Source organism: Polypterus senegalus, chromosome 1, assembly GCF_016835505.1.
Source record: "Polypterus senegalus isolate Bchr_013 chromosome 1, ASM1683550v1, whole genome shotgun sequence".
Classification (NCBI taxonomy): domain Eukaryota; kingdom Metazoa; phylum Chordata; class Cladistia; order Polypteriformes; family Polypteridae; genus Polypterus; species Polypterus senegalus.
Genome location: NC_053154.1, coordinates 279,782,935 through 279,800,610, shown reverse-complemented (window position 1 = coordinate 279,800,610; position 17,676 = coordinate 279,782,935). Strand labels below are relative to the sequence as shown.

Below are 17,676 nucleotides of genomic sequence, written 5' to 3'. Positions count from 1 at the left end.
TTCAACTTGTCAGTACATTGGCATAGTTGCATTAAATAACTAAGGTTGTTCCTACATTAAAGGTGTTAACTTCAAGACTAAAATAATAATTCTGGCCAAGAAAGAGAATTTTTACTGTAGATTGACAAAACAAAAGCAATTTATCATTCACAGATGTTACAGTGAATTGTGAAATTCACATATACTTTATGCACACTGTAATTTAATATTATAGTTGGGATTGCATTGTTAGTGAGTCCACATTGTATATTTGCTTACTCTTGAGTGCACTTTATATAAAGATTATACCTGCAAACCACAATACCACCCCATTGTAAATTAGTAGATTAGAACAGGGCTGTGGAGCTAGTACACACAACTTTCAACTCGGACTGCTAAATTTATGGTGCCTCTTACTCATCTATTTTATAATCTAAGCTAATATACAGTACCATTCTTAAGAAATCTGTTTTGATTTGGCCATTTTTGAACACAGATCTGAACTTTAGGAACACCAGTAGCTTGCAATGCTGATGAACAGAATAGCATGTTTCAGGCTTGCTAATGCAGTTAGAAAGTTTTCTGTAGTAACAAATTAGCATGTAAATATGGCTAAGGAAATTTACCATTAGAACACTGAAGGAACTGATACCAAATATGGAGCTTTTCAGCCATATGTGAATAATAAAATAAAAATTGTAATTTCAAGTAGTAATGGCTATTATAATGTAGTAATGCCTTGGCTATAGTTTTAAATCAATTTAATGGTATCTAGATGATAAAAGGTGTGAAATTTCTATCAAAAACATGAACATTTCATGACCCCAATCTTTTCAACACAGTATTATGTTGACTCAAAGTATACAACTTAGAGGATACAAAGTGTTTTTATCACTGCCAGTGTGAGTCATTGGGCTAGTCATTAGTTTTAGCCCTAGTAAAACAATGATTGACAATGTGTTTTTTGTTGAAGGCCTCGCCTCAGGCATGAATATTGATGAGTCACCACAGAACTAGAATGAAGTGTCAGAACACGTAGAAATATTCCTGTTTGTTTTTTGTTTTTGTTTTTTTTTTTGTTTTTTCTTGGTGCAAAAAGATATTTACAGTTTGACTTTATTTTTAGATGGCATAGGGACATCTTCCAGAGAGAGAGATCGGGATTAACCATAATAACATAGAATTCTGAGCCCTGGTCACCCCTGGGGTTAACACCAAGGAGATTATTATTTTTCATTTGCTTTTCTCTGTGGAATTTGCTTTTTTAATTGTATCTAAATGCAAACAGTTAATGTTGAGCAGATCAGACATCAGCACAAATAAGTCTGAAGAGAGCAGTAACTTCAGTTTAATGACGTTCCATTAGTGTCTACTAAATAACCAGAATACAAAATATAAAAAGAATGAATTCTTACTCATCAATTAGGTATTCTTGCTTCATTTAGTAAAAATATAGTATCACTGATTTGTAATTCGGATTTAAGATGAGAAAGACAGAGAGGTAAAGAACACTTAACTCCTGCTTAAAGCATTACAATTCTGCAAAGAAACATTTAGTAAATTCTAGCTCACAAGTTTTTCTAAAAATCTTGGATCCAGAATTTTTCCCCAATACTTCCAGTTGTCTATGAAAAGCATTAACCTAACCTATTGTTCATTGAATGAGTGTTATATAGTCAAAATTGTTAGTATTAGGTAGTGGCATTGTTTGTAGACCGGGGGTTGTAGACAAAAATGGTATATCATTTTTAATGAAATCATGTTTTCTAGCATTTTCTAACAAGTACAACATCACAACAAAGTTTTCTTTGCATTATTATACAATTTATAATTTATTTAAGCTGGGTTTGAGTTATGGGCATTCATTTTTCTTTGGGGGTAATGAGGATCATGTCCTTGCTTAGTGTTAGATTTATATCTCAAAACAACCTGCATTAAGTTTTACATTAAAGGCATGTTACATTTAATGACTGCAAGTTGCCAAAATATCACTACAAATAAGTTGCTAGAGACGTTATCACAATTGAATCCTAGGGTTTTACTAATTATAAGATTGTTACTAAGTTTTCCTATGTAGTATAAGTTGGGGAAGATTTTGGCAGCCATTTGACATAAATAAAGCCGGCATTTGAATATGATCACTGCACAAAAGTAAACAAACACTGTAGACAATATGGTCTCACTGTGTCGCCTTCAAAAATTCGCAGCAGTTTCATAAAATAATTAGGTTTCCTTCAATTCAGTGATGCTTTTACCTCACCTTGGAATCAGACGGTGAATGTTAGGGTTATGGTTGGAGTACTGTATATTGTGATTTATATATTCTCCAGATAAAAATACATTAAAGGTGTATTGAAAGCAAAGTACTGAATGGTATAAACATTGAAAATAATAAAATGTTATTAGGGCATGAAAAAGTTTAGTCATAGAATTTGAGTGGTTTTGCATTAATGATGTGGAGTGCTGCATGAACATTTGAAATTTGTTATTAATAGTGAATTAAAACTGCATAACAGATTTATTTTAAATACAGTTTGAGGATTATTGAATGTGTCAAAATGTAAAAGGAAAGGTGTATTTTGGTCAAAACTTATTCCCTACAGCTACTGTTGTGATAGTGAAGTACTGTGTGTCATTACCTTCCAATATTTAATTTGGTTTAAGTGTAATGTAAAACAAAAAACAGTAAACTACTTTTTTACCTTATAGTATATCTTCTCTTTAGAAGATATCTTTTTTGTTTATAAGATGATAGTGTTTTGTTGTTATACATGTTGGCTTGTTCTTTATACAGTACTAATCCAGTTATTCTCAAGTTTATTTTTTTTAATCTTGGGCGAATTAGTGTTCAAAGTAGTATTTATATAAAAAAAGGTTCTTGATATTCTGTCAGTGCAGTTATTCAGTTAGTGCTGTAGTCAAACTGGTTGCCCCCACTTTTATATATTTTTGATTTATTTAAATAAGGATTTAATTAGATCATTTTAGTTGTTATGTTAACTGGGATAACACTATAAACATTCAGATTCTTAAAGTCTGGAATTGTTCACCATTTTTAGTTTCTAGAGCATGTTACAGCCTCTTACTGATATGCTGTTCATTTACTATAGCTTTGTTTCCTTTGTATTTTCTGATTTGTCTATTTTTCTTAAATATATCTAAGCAGGACAGAGTAGATAAGGGTATAGAGACTGAAGGCTCAAATCTGAGTGGTGTCAGTGCAAAGTGTGCCTGGACTGATCTTAGCAGGCCGCCTGAAGATGAAGAAGACAGCCGGAGTATATGTATTGGTGCGCAACCTCGACGCCTATCGAACAAAGGTGAGCCATACTTATCCATTGGCGGAGTAAGCATTAACCAATTAAAATGCTGTCTAGTTCCTCCTAAAACCTGTATGTGAGTGAAAAGCAATTACATGATTTAATTTCCTGTCCTTAGATACTGAACAGATAAGAGAAGCCCTGCGGAGAGGACTAGAGATCAATAATAAGCCAGTTTTACCTCCAATCAGTGGACAGAGGCAGAATCATGACCGACCTCAGTAAGTCTTCACATGTAATATTACAGTTTACCCTCTTACAGCGAAAAACAGTAGCCTGTATTTGTTTTAACAAAAACTTCCTGTTCTTTTTTTTTTGTGTCAGTTAAACATGTAAAGGTTTACCAGCAAAATAACTTAATAACAGGTATTGTTGTAAACATATTGTAGGCAGATTTTGGGCTTGTTCCCCCAAATGTCCTGATAGTTGTGAATTAAATGTCAAACTGGCTAGTCTGTGGAAAATGGCTTAGATTACAATCTGCAGAGGTAAAGTATAATATTTACATTTTACTTATATATAGATCTACAATTGTTGCTGTAAATTGTTTGTGCATCAGAGCTACACTATATTTGGTTGTGTTGTATTAAACAAATTCATTTAATTGTCAAGGGAAAAAATTTCATGTAAATTTGTTGTGTTTATATTTTGATCCTCAAGTTTATCAAGGTTTGAGACCTTTTAACCTTTGTTGATAATTACAGTGGGTATGGAAAGTATTCAGGCCCCCTTCAATTTTTCACTCTGTTATATTGGAGCCATTTGCTAAAATCATTTAAATTAATTTTTCCCTCATTAATGTACACATAGCACCCCGTATTGACAGACAAAAAAAAGAATTTTTGAAATTGTTGCAGATTTATTAAAAAAGAAAAACTAAAATATCACATGGTCCTAAGTATTCAGACCCTTTGCTCAGTATTTAGTAGAAGCACCCTTTTGAGCTAATACAGCCACGAGTCTTCTTGGGAAAGATGCAACAAGTTTTTCACACCTGGATTTGGGGATCCTCTGCCATTCCTCCTTGCAGATCCTCTCCAGTTCTGTCAAGTTGGATGGTAAACGTTGGTGGACAGCCATTTTTAGGTCTCTCCAGAGATGCTCAATTGGGTTTAAGTCAGGGCTCTGGCTGGGCTATTCAAGAACAGTCACAGAGTTGTTGTGAAGCCACTCCTTCATTATTTTAGCTGTGTGCTTAGGGTCATTGTCTTGTTTGGAAGGTAAACCTTCGGCCCAGTCTGAGGTACTTAGCACTCTGGAGAAGGTTTTTGTCCAGGATATCCCTGTACTTGGCCGCTTTCATCTTTCCCTCGATTGCAACCAGTCGTCCTGTCCCTGCAGCTGAAAATCACCCCCACAGTATGATGCTGCCACCGCCATACTTTTCACTGTGGGGACTGTATCGGACAAGTGACGAGCAGCGCCTGGTTGTCTCCACACACTGAGGAGAGGCAAGACACATGACAGCCCGCATGGTTTGCTAAAAGACACCTGAAGGACTCTTAGATGTTGAGAAATAAGATTCTCTGGTCTGATGAGACCAAGATAGAACTTTTTGGCCTTAATTCTAAGCAGTATGTGTGGAGACAACCAGGCACTGCTCATCACTTGTCCAATACAGTCCCCACAGTGAAGCATGGCGGTGGCAGCATCAGCACACTTCACTGGAACCAAGGTACCTAGCCCAAACCTTTAAAAGCTTTCCCAGACCATTCTCTGTGCCGTCTAGAAGGTAGTTTTCTCCTAGCATCTGCCAAACCCATATTCATCAATGAAACTGCCAGATAGTAAAGCATGACTCATCTCTCCAGAGGATACATTGCATTGCTCCAATGTCCAAGGCAGCCTCCTTTACACCACTTCAGATGACCGTTGGTATCATACATGGTGATCTTAGCATTGTGCAGCTCATGAAGCTCCCAATGCACAGTTCTTGTGCCGATGTTGCCTCCAGAATCCGTTTGGAGCTGTGCTGTTAAGGATACAACAGAAGATAGGTGATTGTTCCATACAATTATGTTTCAGCACCCTGTGAGTTTGTGTAGTCTACCATTTTTTGTGGCTAAGCTCTTGTTACTCCTCAAAACATTTCTACTTCACAATAATAACACATTTTGCTAGGGCAGATTTAGTAAGGCAGAAATTCCACGTACTTTAACATGACAAAGGTGGCATCCTATGACAGTGCCATGATTAAAGTCGCAGAGATCTTCCGTACAACCTATTCTACTGCCATTGTTTGTCAATGGATATTTCTTGGTTATGTGCTTGATTTTGTGCACCTTTTATGCATCAGGCTGAAACACCTGAGCTCAATGGTGTTTATAGCTACATGGTTTATTTTATGGGAATAGACCTAGGATTTCCAGGCCATCCAAGAGAGAGAATCATTCTAGTGTGTCTAGTTTATCTGAATGTTTTCTTCCATCACTGAACAATTAAAGGCTTTTGTTCTTGAGGGGAATTTAAATATAGATAAGTATGAAACATGTAAGAAATTGACAAACAGTTTCATGCTGTTATGTTCAATCTTATGAACGCTTGTGATGCCCCCTTAAATTTATAGATCTAAAGGTCGTATTTCCATCTAACACAGAGATCATGCACAAACAATTTTGTATATACCCCAAATTAATGAAGATGTAAACATGATACGTACAGAGGAATTCAATACAATTGTTGTACTGGAATTTAAAATGCAATTGCGCAGACTCCATGTACATAGGCAAAATTATAGAGAAACAACTGTAGCGATTTACAGTTCAATTGCTCTAGATCTTTTTGTGTAGACTTTTAACAGCTTCATGTACTGATTTTGGTGTCAAATGGAACTTTTTTCTTTTTAGTGAAATCTGTTCATCCTGCAATTTAAGTTCTCTGTGTACTTTTTTCACATTTTGAAATGCTTATTTTTTAAAATAAAAATCAAATCCTTTCATCCATTGCTATATTTAGTACTCCAGTTAATGTTCAGAAATGTATGCATGCATGTATCAATAAGCGGTGTGACAATTTAATTCCCAGAATAAACCAGGCATAATTTGTGGAGTTTCAAAAGTTTTTTCATGATTAGGATATCCGTAGAGGGAACAACCAAAACTGGTAGTTTTGCTCCACTTACTTGCCATATCAGTGGTTCAGTTATTCAACAAACCATCCAGTTTAATGGTGGGATTAAACATTTGTGAAACCACAGTATACCAGGAGATGCAAAGAAGTACAGTTCGTGGTTCCGACCCGGCAAGGAGTTTGGAACAGTTATGGAATCCAGTCAAACACAAAAAGAACAAATTCTTGACTCATAAAGGAGAGAGAGATGTCGCATATCTGTCAGCAATGACAAAATGGTCCTTTTTTTTAATTTAATACAGTAATCCCTCCTCGATCGCGGGGGTTGCGTTCTAGAACCCCCCGCGATAGACGAAAATCCGTGAAGTAGAAACCATATGTTTGTGTAGTTATTTTTATATATTTTAAGCCCTTATAAACTCTCACACACTGTTAACGTTATTAGAGCCCTCTAGACATGAAATAACACCCTTTAGTCAATTGTTTAAACTGTCCTCCATGACAAGACAGAGATGACAGTTCTTTCTCACAATTAAAAGAACGCAAATAGATGATCTTCTCTTCAGGAGCAGAGAATTTCAGAGGGAGAGAGAGAGATAGAGCTCGCAAAGAAAAGCAAACAATCAAAAAATCAATACGTGTGCTTTTAAGTTTGCCGGCATTTTTTAGAGGAGCGTCGGTATCTTCTAAGCAAACAGCCTCTGTTCAAACAGCCCCTCTGCTCCCATCTCCTCCGTCAGGCGCAGAGAACGTCAGAGAGAGAGCGAGATTAAAGCAACAATCAAAAAATCAATACGTGTGCTTTTAAATATGCCGAGCACCGCAATAAAGCGCCATTTTTTTAGAGGAGCGTCAGTATCTTTTAAGCAAACAGCCTCTGTGCAAACAGCCCCTCCGTCAGGCGCAGAGAATGTCAGAGGGTGAGAGAGAGGCAGAGACAAGTAAACAATCAAGCTCTGCGCGGGATGCATATCTTACAGCATTGAGGAGTTTTAGTTAATATGTAATACAAGCTCTGATTGGGTAGCTTCTAAGCCATCCGCCAATAGCGTCCCTTGTATGAAATCAACAGGGCAAACAAACCGAGGAAGCGTGTAGCATAAATTTAAAAGACCCATTGTCTGCAGAAATCCACGAACCAGCGAAAAATCTGTGATATATATTTAGATGTGCTTACATTTAAAATCCGCGATAGAGTGAAACCGCGAAAGTCGAAGCGCGATATAGCGAGGCATTACTGTATTCAGGCTATAAATAACTGGCTCTAAAATCTGCTCTGTTGCCACTTACGCCCCTTGCCATCAAAGCATCTTCCCCACATATATTCCAGTAGCTGATCACTACAGTCAATTATATGTGTGACGATGTGGGTTCTGGCTCCACACTCCCATCTGATTTTGGTAACCCTTGAACCCAACACCGTCGATAATGTAACCGAGTGAGCTAGTCAATGGAGGCAAATTACTGAGCAAGGGGAAGGTAGAAAGTGCAACAGTGCTTTTATTAAAAACAGTCAAAAACAGTGTTCCATAAATAGTGCAGTTCTTCACAGTTCATTAAATAAATAACCCATAAAAAGAACACGTAGAGGTTAAAAATCAATAAATAGAAAAACACATCCTTAAAAACGAGAGGTTAAAATCTTCTTTAGGAAGCAGTCTTAAAAACCAACAACAAATCCGGTGCTCTTCTGTTAGCGTCTCACCTGCTTATCCCGTTTGGGCCAAGCAGCAGGCAAGACGCTCTCTGCAGCTGCCCTCCTACAACACACCCGAGACTGGAGACCTCCTGATCCCTGGCTTCGGTCTGGCACTCATCCCAGTCCCCGAGACTTGATTACCCCAATAGCCAGGACGCTCACATTGGGGACTCCACCACCAAGCCTCCCGACTTCCGCTGCCTTTCCACGGCCTTCTGCGGCTCGTCGCTTTCCTCTAGGCACTCCCGCTACCTGCTCACTCAGCGGGAGCAACCTCAACTCAAACGTCAAGGTGTTGGCCTAACACCCAGCTTCCATACAGCTGCCCACGAGCCGATCGATCAGCGCTCACCAGACGCACACACCGCCTGTCCGTCTCTCTTGCACCGCATGCTTCCTCGCTCCCTGTAACCTCCGTCCTCTTTCCTCATCTCCTTTCTCCTCTCTCCATTTTTACATGAACGTTTCTTTCTTCCCCACAACCGACTCGCTTCTTTTTAAAACGTGAGGGGCCATTACAGCTGTAGCATTAGCCACGGGAGCAATCACGAATGTGGGCAGTTCCTCACCTGTGCACACGGTGAGAAACGCCCACATCGACGACTGCCCCGCGGCTCGCTACAACATCGCCCCACGGCGCTCGGTGCGGTGATTATCTATTTAAAATGAATGGCCTTTTGCTCAACGAGCTGTGGACCCATAACACCACAATATGGTCTAACTATTCTTGTGCATTTTAAAGTACTAGGGGGCTCTGCCCCATGCTCGCTTTGCTCGCCAACCCCTGTGTTTGGTTAATCGGATAAACAATTTTAAAAGCTTTTTTTTTCCTTTGGAATTGTTTCAGTTTCATTATTTGCACTTTTACTTTATAGTTTCATTAAAAACAATATTTGGAATTGCCTTTTCTTCAAGATTGCATTGAATTTTGATTTCGTTTTTAGAGACACATTGTGACAACTTAACGTATAACTGCCCTTGAGTGAACATTGTTTCTGTTTCTCTGATAAATAATCCGACTTTTTGTAATGTTTGTCCCTGTGATTTGTTAATTGTCATAGCAAAAGCTATTCTCATGGGAAGCTATAAACATTTTAATACGAATGGCATATCAAGATCTCCTTTGGTGTCTAATGTTGTTCGCAGAATATATACATTACTTTTCTTGTCTTGTTAAAATTTGTATCTCTTCTCTATGATCATAAATATACACCTGACCAAATTGTGCTTTCTTTGAAATTAAACTTGTCGTTGCTTTAACTGTTGTGGGACCACATATTCTCGTAGCATATGGTCCATTATTGTGTAAATCTACATTTTGTGCATTGAATGATGCGAAGGCGAAAAGACTTTTCTGCTCTTTTTATTTCTGACCACGCTTTGTCCTGCTATTTTTTCAATTACACCTGGTCCTGATGGTTAATTTCCTTTTGTTTGCGCTAATGCGATTTTTACTAACTTTTTGTTGAGACTGTAGCAACTGATGTAATAAAGTGTCACAAAAGTTTTACTTGAACAATCGCTGACTTCGTAACCCCAAACACAACTTTCTAGCACCCTCTCCAATCCCTCATCCCCTGGGTCTAATCCCCCAAAATCAATCAATACCCCACTATCCGTCTTCCTGCTGTACTCTTGCCCTCCCTCAATCAGACCTAACAGTCACTTAAAACACAAAAGGCTTAAACCTGGCTGGGACGCTACAATGCTTTCGAATTTTACTGCTTTCATATTCTTTACCTTTCTCTGCATATGTACGCGCCATCGTTTGTTTGAGCCTTTCAAATTCCACTGCTTTCATAATCTCTTACCTGCCTTTTTCTCTCCAACACTTTTGGGTCTATTTTCTCTGTGCTGCTCTTTCTTTGCTTAGTCGTTGACGTTTCATCTAGAACAGGGATGCCCAATGCGTCGATCGCGATGGTAGTGCAGGTAGATCACGTTGCATTCAAAAAATTTTTTTTTAGACATTATTCTATCATATATCTACCCTATGGCATTTGCTACTTGATTGACATACAGGGCAGCCAGTCCGAGATCTCTTCTCTTCTAACACACTGGTCATCCTGCACTCACAATCAAATGTGCAAGCTACTGCAAAACTCCGGCTGTGATCTAGTTGGCTTTCCAATTTATATCGACTAAAGAAGGGATTAAAAAAAAAAAAATTGTTTGGGGAGAGTATGGGCTGGATGTGGATTGGGAGAGGATTTTTTTTGTCACAATGTCACAATCGAAGTGCATTTTGTCTGATCTGTCAATCTATCATTGCTATTCCAAAGAAGGAAAATGTGGAAAGGCATTTTCGAACTGTTCATAAAAACTACGAAACTGATGTCCTTCCAAAAAGCCATCTGAGAAAGAGAAAAGAAAGGGAACTAAAATCGCAGTTAATTGGACAGCTGTCATTTGTCACTCGGCTGAATTCAAAAGCTCCTTGACTGCATTATTCGGCTCTACTTATTTATGCTAGTCAGCCTTTTCCCACATGACAATTATTAAATCCAAATACTGTAGTGACCATAAATGTATTGAATTATTGTGCCATAAAGGTTATTCAATTATGCAAGGTAGGACAACATACATTTTATGTACAATAGAGTCTCTCTTATCCTACCTTCGCTTGTCCAACATTTTGTATTATCCAACGTCCCACCACAAAAAAAACAAACAAAAAAAAATGCATCAATCGGCAACAAGAACTGCAAGTTACGAGCGTGAGCGTAGTCTATTTTTTGTTGCTCCCGACTCTGCCGCAGCTTATTACAGTGGAACCTCGGTTTGTAAGCATAATTTGTTCTGGAAATTTGCTTGCAGTCCAAAGCACTCGTACAGTATATCAATGCGAATTTCCCCATAAGAAATAATGGAAACTCAGATGATTCGTTCCACAACCCATTTTTATTTATATAAAAATGATTCATACAAAATATAAAGTAAAAATACATAAAGCAAATTAACCTGCACTTTACCTTTGAAAAAAATCATGGCTGGTATGAGTGAGTTTCTAAACTCTTGTGGGATTCCACCCAATGGGACGACACGCGGAAGAGCGTCCCAAAGCAATCGTAGGCAGCCAGCTCTGTAGCAGTTCGATGTAACAGCCAATCCGAAATGATTGCGGACATGCTATAAACGCCTGCCGTTGATGGGTGATACAAGGAACAAGGGACATTATAAATGAGCTGGGCTCAGTATTACTTTCCCCCCGACCTGCCTGACTGCTGTATCTGTGTATAGGAGAATGAAAGATCCCGCTACATTAAATAACCTCACTGTTGCTGTTTCAAGCTTAATAAATTTGGTGTTGCTAAAAGTACTGAGACTCAGCTTCGAGTTTTCAGGTGCAAGACGGGGACTCGCACGTCACAGCACAAACACACACATGCAGTCACAATGCTGTAGTAATTGGTATACGCTTGAACGGATGATGACTATATTAGTGACCGAGTTATGGCTAGAAACTGCAATTAATTACATTGAGCAACAAGAAGAAGCTACATGAATCGACATAAAGATGGCGAGACTTCACAGCGAAGAAACGGCACTCGTCAGGAAAGCAGACTACGATCAAAAATGTCTTTAAATGATCACAGGACTGAACTTTTTAAGTACAGTACATACTGTATACGTCAGACAATTCTGTAACTAAGTTCATTTTTTCTGTTAATTTATTCAGTTATGTTGTAAAACATGATTATTAGGTTCGTAATGTGTAAAATTATAACATAGTTTGACGTTTAATAGGTTTTTTCTTAACACCTGTCGTTATCCAACATTTTCGCTTATCCGACGTTCAGCCGGCCTGTTTATGTCGGATATATAAAGTATACTCAGATATATATATATGTATAAAGTATACTCAGTGTGTGTGTGTGTGTGTACGTATATATATGTATATGTATATATATGTATGTATATATATATGTATATATATATATATGTATATATATATATATATATATATATATATATATATGTATATATATATATATATATATGTATATATATATATATGTGTATGTATATATATATATATATATATATATATATATACTGTGTGTGTATATATATATATATATATATATATATATATACTGTATATATAAAATATACACACATACATACACAATGTGTATATCCTCAAACAGATCCTTACCTGCTCTCCTATTCGCGCCAACAAAATTCAAATCTCAGGCACTATATCTTTTTTATTTTTCATTTTTTCATTTTCATAACCTCATTAATATTTTGTTTGGGTGATTGTTATTGTATAATTGTATTTAATTGTTTTGATAAACACTTCATCACAAAAAATGTCAGGTATTTTAGCTAGCATATTAAATGATTACTTGATTGATAACTTTTTTTAAATAAGTGCCTCAATGCAGATTTCCTAAGGCTGATAATGAATGAAAATTGTGTTCTTTTTATTATGTTAAGTGCAGTGACAAAAATATGTTCAGCACTGATATCCATAAACACTGTTGACTGGCACCAGACAGCACCTGTCAATTTTTTAAATCTCCTGCACCTCTTAAAACTGTCAGGCACTAATATTCACAGCAGGAGGTGTGTGAGATTCCTGAGTTTAGCAAACTTAGCAGTTGTGTGATGAAGGTGATAGAAGGCAGACTGATCTGTGTGACAGACGCAAAGTTTAAATGGAAAGAGTGCAGATATGTGCTTTTGCAGTACTCGCAGACTTCGAGTGCCCATGATTTTTCACTCTTTACAGCAATCTTTGAGGTAGCTCACTATCCTTAAAATGCAATCTTTGAGGTAGCTCACTGTCCTTAAAATGATTGCTTACTGGGCAGGGTCACAGGGCATGATGGAGCCTATTCTTGTGGTGTTATGTTTTACTTAACCTATGCAGTGAGATACAGGTGGAAAATGGTTGTATGTGGTGCTAATTTGGTTTTGAGGATGGTACTTGGAAGTGGGCCAGTACCGGTGGTGCTCGATTTTTCATGTGGATCTCCCTTTCTTTGATATCATATTTACACTCACACTGACCTTTAAGGTGGGCCCCCTAAAAAACTCATTGTGTAAAAGTAATAATGGATTTGAAGGTTCCTTTTCAAGCACTGACCTCCAACTTGCATTCCCATTTGCTTGTGGGAAAACAGTAATGTAATTGTACTGTGTACACATGATAATCAATTTGAAAAAAAAATTACACTATATATCGAAGCAGTGCTATATTTTATTGATTTTTTTTTATGGGTAGAGCACGTAATTATTGGTAATCAACAAATATCTCCATCTCTCCAACTACGCCATGCCTGCCCCCACAATTTTATCGAACATAGTTAATGTTTTAAAGTAACAATGATAATAAAATCCTGGCTTACACAAATCGTATATGTACTTTACAGTATGTGTGTTCATATATAATCCTATATAAAGCATATTTTAATTGTAACTTTAGTGATGTACCTATGCGTCTTTTGCAGATAACAGTATAAACATACTGCACTACAGACTTTGAGCTGACATCTAAAGAACATTAGAAAATATTAGATGAAAGTAGACCATTCAGCCCAGCAAATCTTCAGCTTTCTGGCTGAGGGCAGCATGTTTTCTTCAAGTATTTGACTTTATTTTGCCCCATCCATTTTTCCTTCTACCCTGGTAACTGTCTCCGTGCATTCTGCAGAGAAACACCCCCCAACATGGTGCTACCACCTGCAGGCCTTACCATAGGTATGGTGGGCTTTGGATGATGACCTGTATTGACTTTCTGCAAGTTGTACAATTCGGCATTTTGGCCAAATAGTTCAGTTTTGGTCTCATCTGACCATAACATCTTTTTCCACAAAGCCTTGAAATCTTCAAGGTATGTTTTAGCAAATGCTAGCAATTATTTCAGGAGACACTGGAGTTAGTGAATATGCTGTTCAAGAATAGATAAACGAGACAAATATGTTCACTGCATTGGCTTTACACCAGTTGTACCATTTGGCATTGAAGCCATATAGTTCAGTTTTTATCTCATCTGACCATAACATCTTTTTCCATTTGGCCTTGGAATCTTCAAGGTACTGTATGTTTTGGAGAATACTAGCAATCATTTCAGGAGACAGTGGAGTTAGTGAACCTGCTGTTCGAAAATGGATAATAAACAAATTTGTTCACTGCTTTCATTGTTAGCAAATTTGAGGTAAATGCTGCTGTAAAAATATATTTTACTGATGACAGTATATAATATAGTGAGAATACTGCAGTTCTTTCACTCAGGACTATTTCTAGTTTTTTTTTTTGGTCATTTTGGGATTTTAGTGTCATTTAGCTTGCTACTGCTTGAGAATAGCTAGGCTGCCTCATTGTGCATTATTCAGTTCCAGGTTTTTATGCCAAAATTTTATTTTTACATACATTTAGACACAAATTTAAAACATATACTTTTTTTCCCATTGAGAGTCCAAATTGGCTCTTTAGATATCTGTAACCAATGAAATTCATAATAGCTGACAATTTCCGCTGTTCTTTCATTGATGCTGACTAGGATCTCCACCTTTCTCGCACTCTCTCTGCATATCCTGATTTCCATAAAGATTTTCTTTGTTTTCCATTGAAAGACATTGACCAGAATCCAATTATAAAGTCGCATAAAAGAAGAATTTTTCATATATGAGGATAGAGAAAATGTAAAATTTGAACAAGTAACATGCATCACATTGCCATTCTCTTTTGCCACGATAAGTGAGAATGTAAGTGTATGCTCAGGACAGTTACCACAGTTGTTACAAAATGAGTGTAAAATGACCCTGTGTTAGGATATAGCGGGTTGGACAATGACTGACTGAATGTTAACATACTGTAGATATTGTGTCCGTTTTTCTTTGATTGTTTTTTGCCCAACAGTTCACCTCATCTATGCTTTGAACTTTTTTAATATTTCAGACTGGTTCCGCAACCTATACCTTTAATTACCTTGAGGCCATATTCAGCTTTTTCATAGTAGCTGTGTATAAACATTCTGATCCTTTTCCAGGGCCTACACTTCATGGCTTTTGGAAAGAATGTTGATCAAATAGCTTGTCACTTTTTTTTTTTTATAAATATATAAAATTAACCACAAGCCATTGTTTTCTGGAAGCACTGCCTTAGATTGGAAATCTGTATTTTTGCTTTGTAATTAAATTGCCTTTCATTGTCCCATGTTCTGTAAGTGCTGCAAAAAGCAGTGGACACCAGGATCAGTCATGATATCGTACATAAGTCATATTTTGTAATCTGTAGTGTGCTCACTATGTATATATTTCAGTAAATATGTCCAATGTCTTGGGTCATTGCATTTATAATGGCTAAAAATGTATGTGCTGCTCAGCAACATGATAACCTGGCCTGGCTTAAGGTTATACCTTTACTGATCTTGTCCAGCTTGGCTCTGAATGTCATCAAATAGACTTATTGCAGAGGTGGGGGAAAGAGAAAGAAAAAAAAATCCCATGATCAGAAATCAGTAAAGGCATTTGTCGTTTTTTCACAGACTTGAGAATTCTGTCTTGCTAGACACACACACACACACACACACACGTGGGGCTGAATCAAAAGATGTTCACTCTGAACATTCCATTCTTGGGGCTGTTTTCTGCAGCTTTGTCGTAGAGGTACCTTATATAAACTCCGGCATCCCTGGACTTGTGTCGCTCCTAATGTGAATCGCTCTTTCTCCTGCATGTGCCTGTCTCTGCCTGCTTCATTGCTCTTATGGTCTCATCACTATAGCAGCTGCTGTTAAAATTGGTTTGCCATTTATCCTGAACATTTGTGCATCTGCTGAGGCTACTGGATACTTCTGGATTCTGGTTGGATGATCTGTAGTACTAGGGAGCAGGGCCGCAACCGATGATTATTTCGGCAGCCGACCAATCGTCCCAATTTATTTTTTGATTAGTCACGATTATTTCATGCCTGACTATTTTGATTCCCGAGACCTGTGGTTGCACATCCTGTTCCGGACCCCAGCGCATATCTCACCTCATCCGCTCATGTCTGTCAGCCTGTGAATGCCACCCTGATGTCTCAGCATTAACTCATTTAAAATTAATAATAATTAGTTAAAATAACAACCAGTGAAACATATGAATTTGAAAATAATCAGATGTTTTTATATTAGTGTGACCATCACATTTAAAAAGAAATCCATTAAACAATACAAACTAAAGTGCACATAGTCTTTAAACACAAAAAGTGCATTTAACTTAACCAAAAAATACATTGTTAAAACTGAAACTTTTTTCATATTTTAGTAATAAATGACAAAATGTAGACAGACTATATGATGTGTAAAGCCTGATGTGCAAAGATCACATAAACACTTTCACAAAAGGTTCAAGGATGATACAATAGCTTCCGTGGTGCAGCGGTAGGAATTGCTGACTTACAATCAAGAGACCCCCGGTTCGATCCTGACTGCCTCATATATTTACTGTTTTGAATAGTGAGTTGCTTTTATTGTTAATATTATACAATAAATACATACATTTTGATTTGCGTCTGTAATAGCCATTGTAAATGTATAGTACTTGTAAAAGTTACAGTTTTTTCACTTTTATTCTCTCAGTCACGATACATACTACTGCCCCCCAGAGATCTGAAGCTGTTACTTTTTATCTGAAACTGTGAATATCTGTAGATGTGAGTGGTGTTTTGAGACAATCTAACTGGAAATTCTCTGATCTGGATGGATAATAGCTGACACACAAACGCTGGAGAATCTGCCTTATTCATATCTCATTGTCACTTAATTTTTTTTTTTTTTTTTAATTAAATTTTATTGAGTGTTCCTACTTACTCTGAATTAGTATGTGCCTTATGGGCTGTGATGTCAAAGCCGCACTGACAAAAAAAACAGACAGGTATATATAGTATTTGGAATTATTCATTTTATGACCTTATAGTACATCTCAGGAAAACATTGTGGCACGGATGCAACATTATTCATATTCATTCGCTTACCTTTTTGTGGTTGTAATCAGTGATGGCATATACCACCAATCTTGCCCAGTCTGCACAGGACTCCAGGACGTGCAGAGGAAAGAATGATCCATGAACGCTCTTCTTTTCTCAGTGGACCCTGTACATGCCTTGCACGTACATGTACTTTGATCGCCGCCAGGTCAAGCTTGTTATATAGCACAAGCAACCTGCCACCTGCCTGCTCCTGCTAGCACTGAATAACCTCAGCACGTAGCACCAGGAAAAAAAAAAAAAGAAAGAGACAAATGTATGTGAAATTTTGAAGAAATCATTGTATGACCTGAATAGTACCAGTCAATAAACATCATCACACTAATGCAATATTATTTGAAAACGAACAGATCAGGTGTAAATTTGTTACTTGTAAAAGTTAGCTTTTTTCACTTTTATTTTCTCAGTCTCTCCCTGCCCTCCTGATCTGACCCTAACTAACTAACTAACAGCTCCAGCATAAATTCAAGAGATGGCGGCATCACAGCTCCAGGATGCTTGCGTTTCAAATGCTCATGCATTGCAGTGGTGCTGGCATGAGAAGAAAGCTCCGCTTTGCATGATCTGCATTCAACTTTTTTTTTTTTTTCTTTTTCGGTAAAGTGCTCCCTCACTTTAGAAAGTTTC

At 37.3% G+C, this 17,676-nt stretch overlaps 1 protein-coding gene across 3 annotated transcripts in view; it reads left to right on the top strand.

Annotated features, from left to right (window-relative positions):
* Positions 1–17,676, top strand: part of sufu (suppressor of fused homolog (Drosophila)) — a 111,355-nt gene that overhangs the window by 40,195 nt on the left and 53,484 nt on the right. For 2 of the 3 annotated variants that reach the window (XM_039775328.1, XM_039775345.1), the window contains exons 7-8: positions 3,143–3,299; positions 3,418–3,520. In XM_039775328.1, the coding sequence (XP_039631262.1) occupies positions 3,143–3,299; positions 3,418–3,520 (260 nt within the window). The remainder of the gene's footprint in view (positions 1–3,142; positions 3,300–3,417; positions 3,521–17,676) is intronic. The other variant, XM_039775336.1, reaches the window with a different exon arrangement.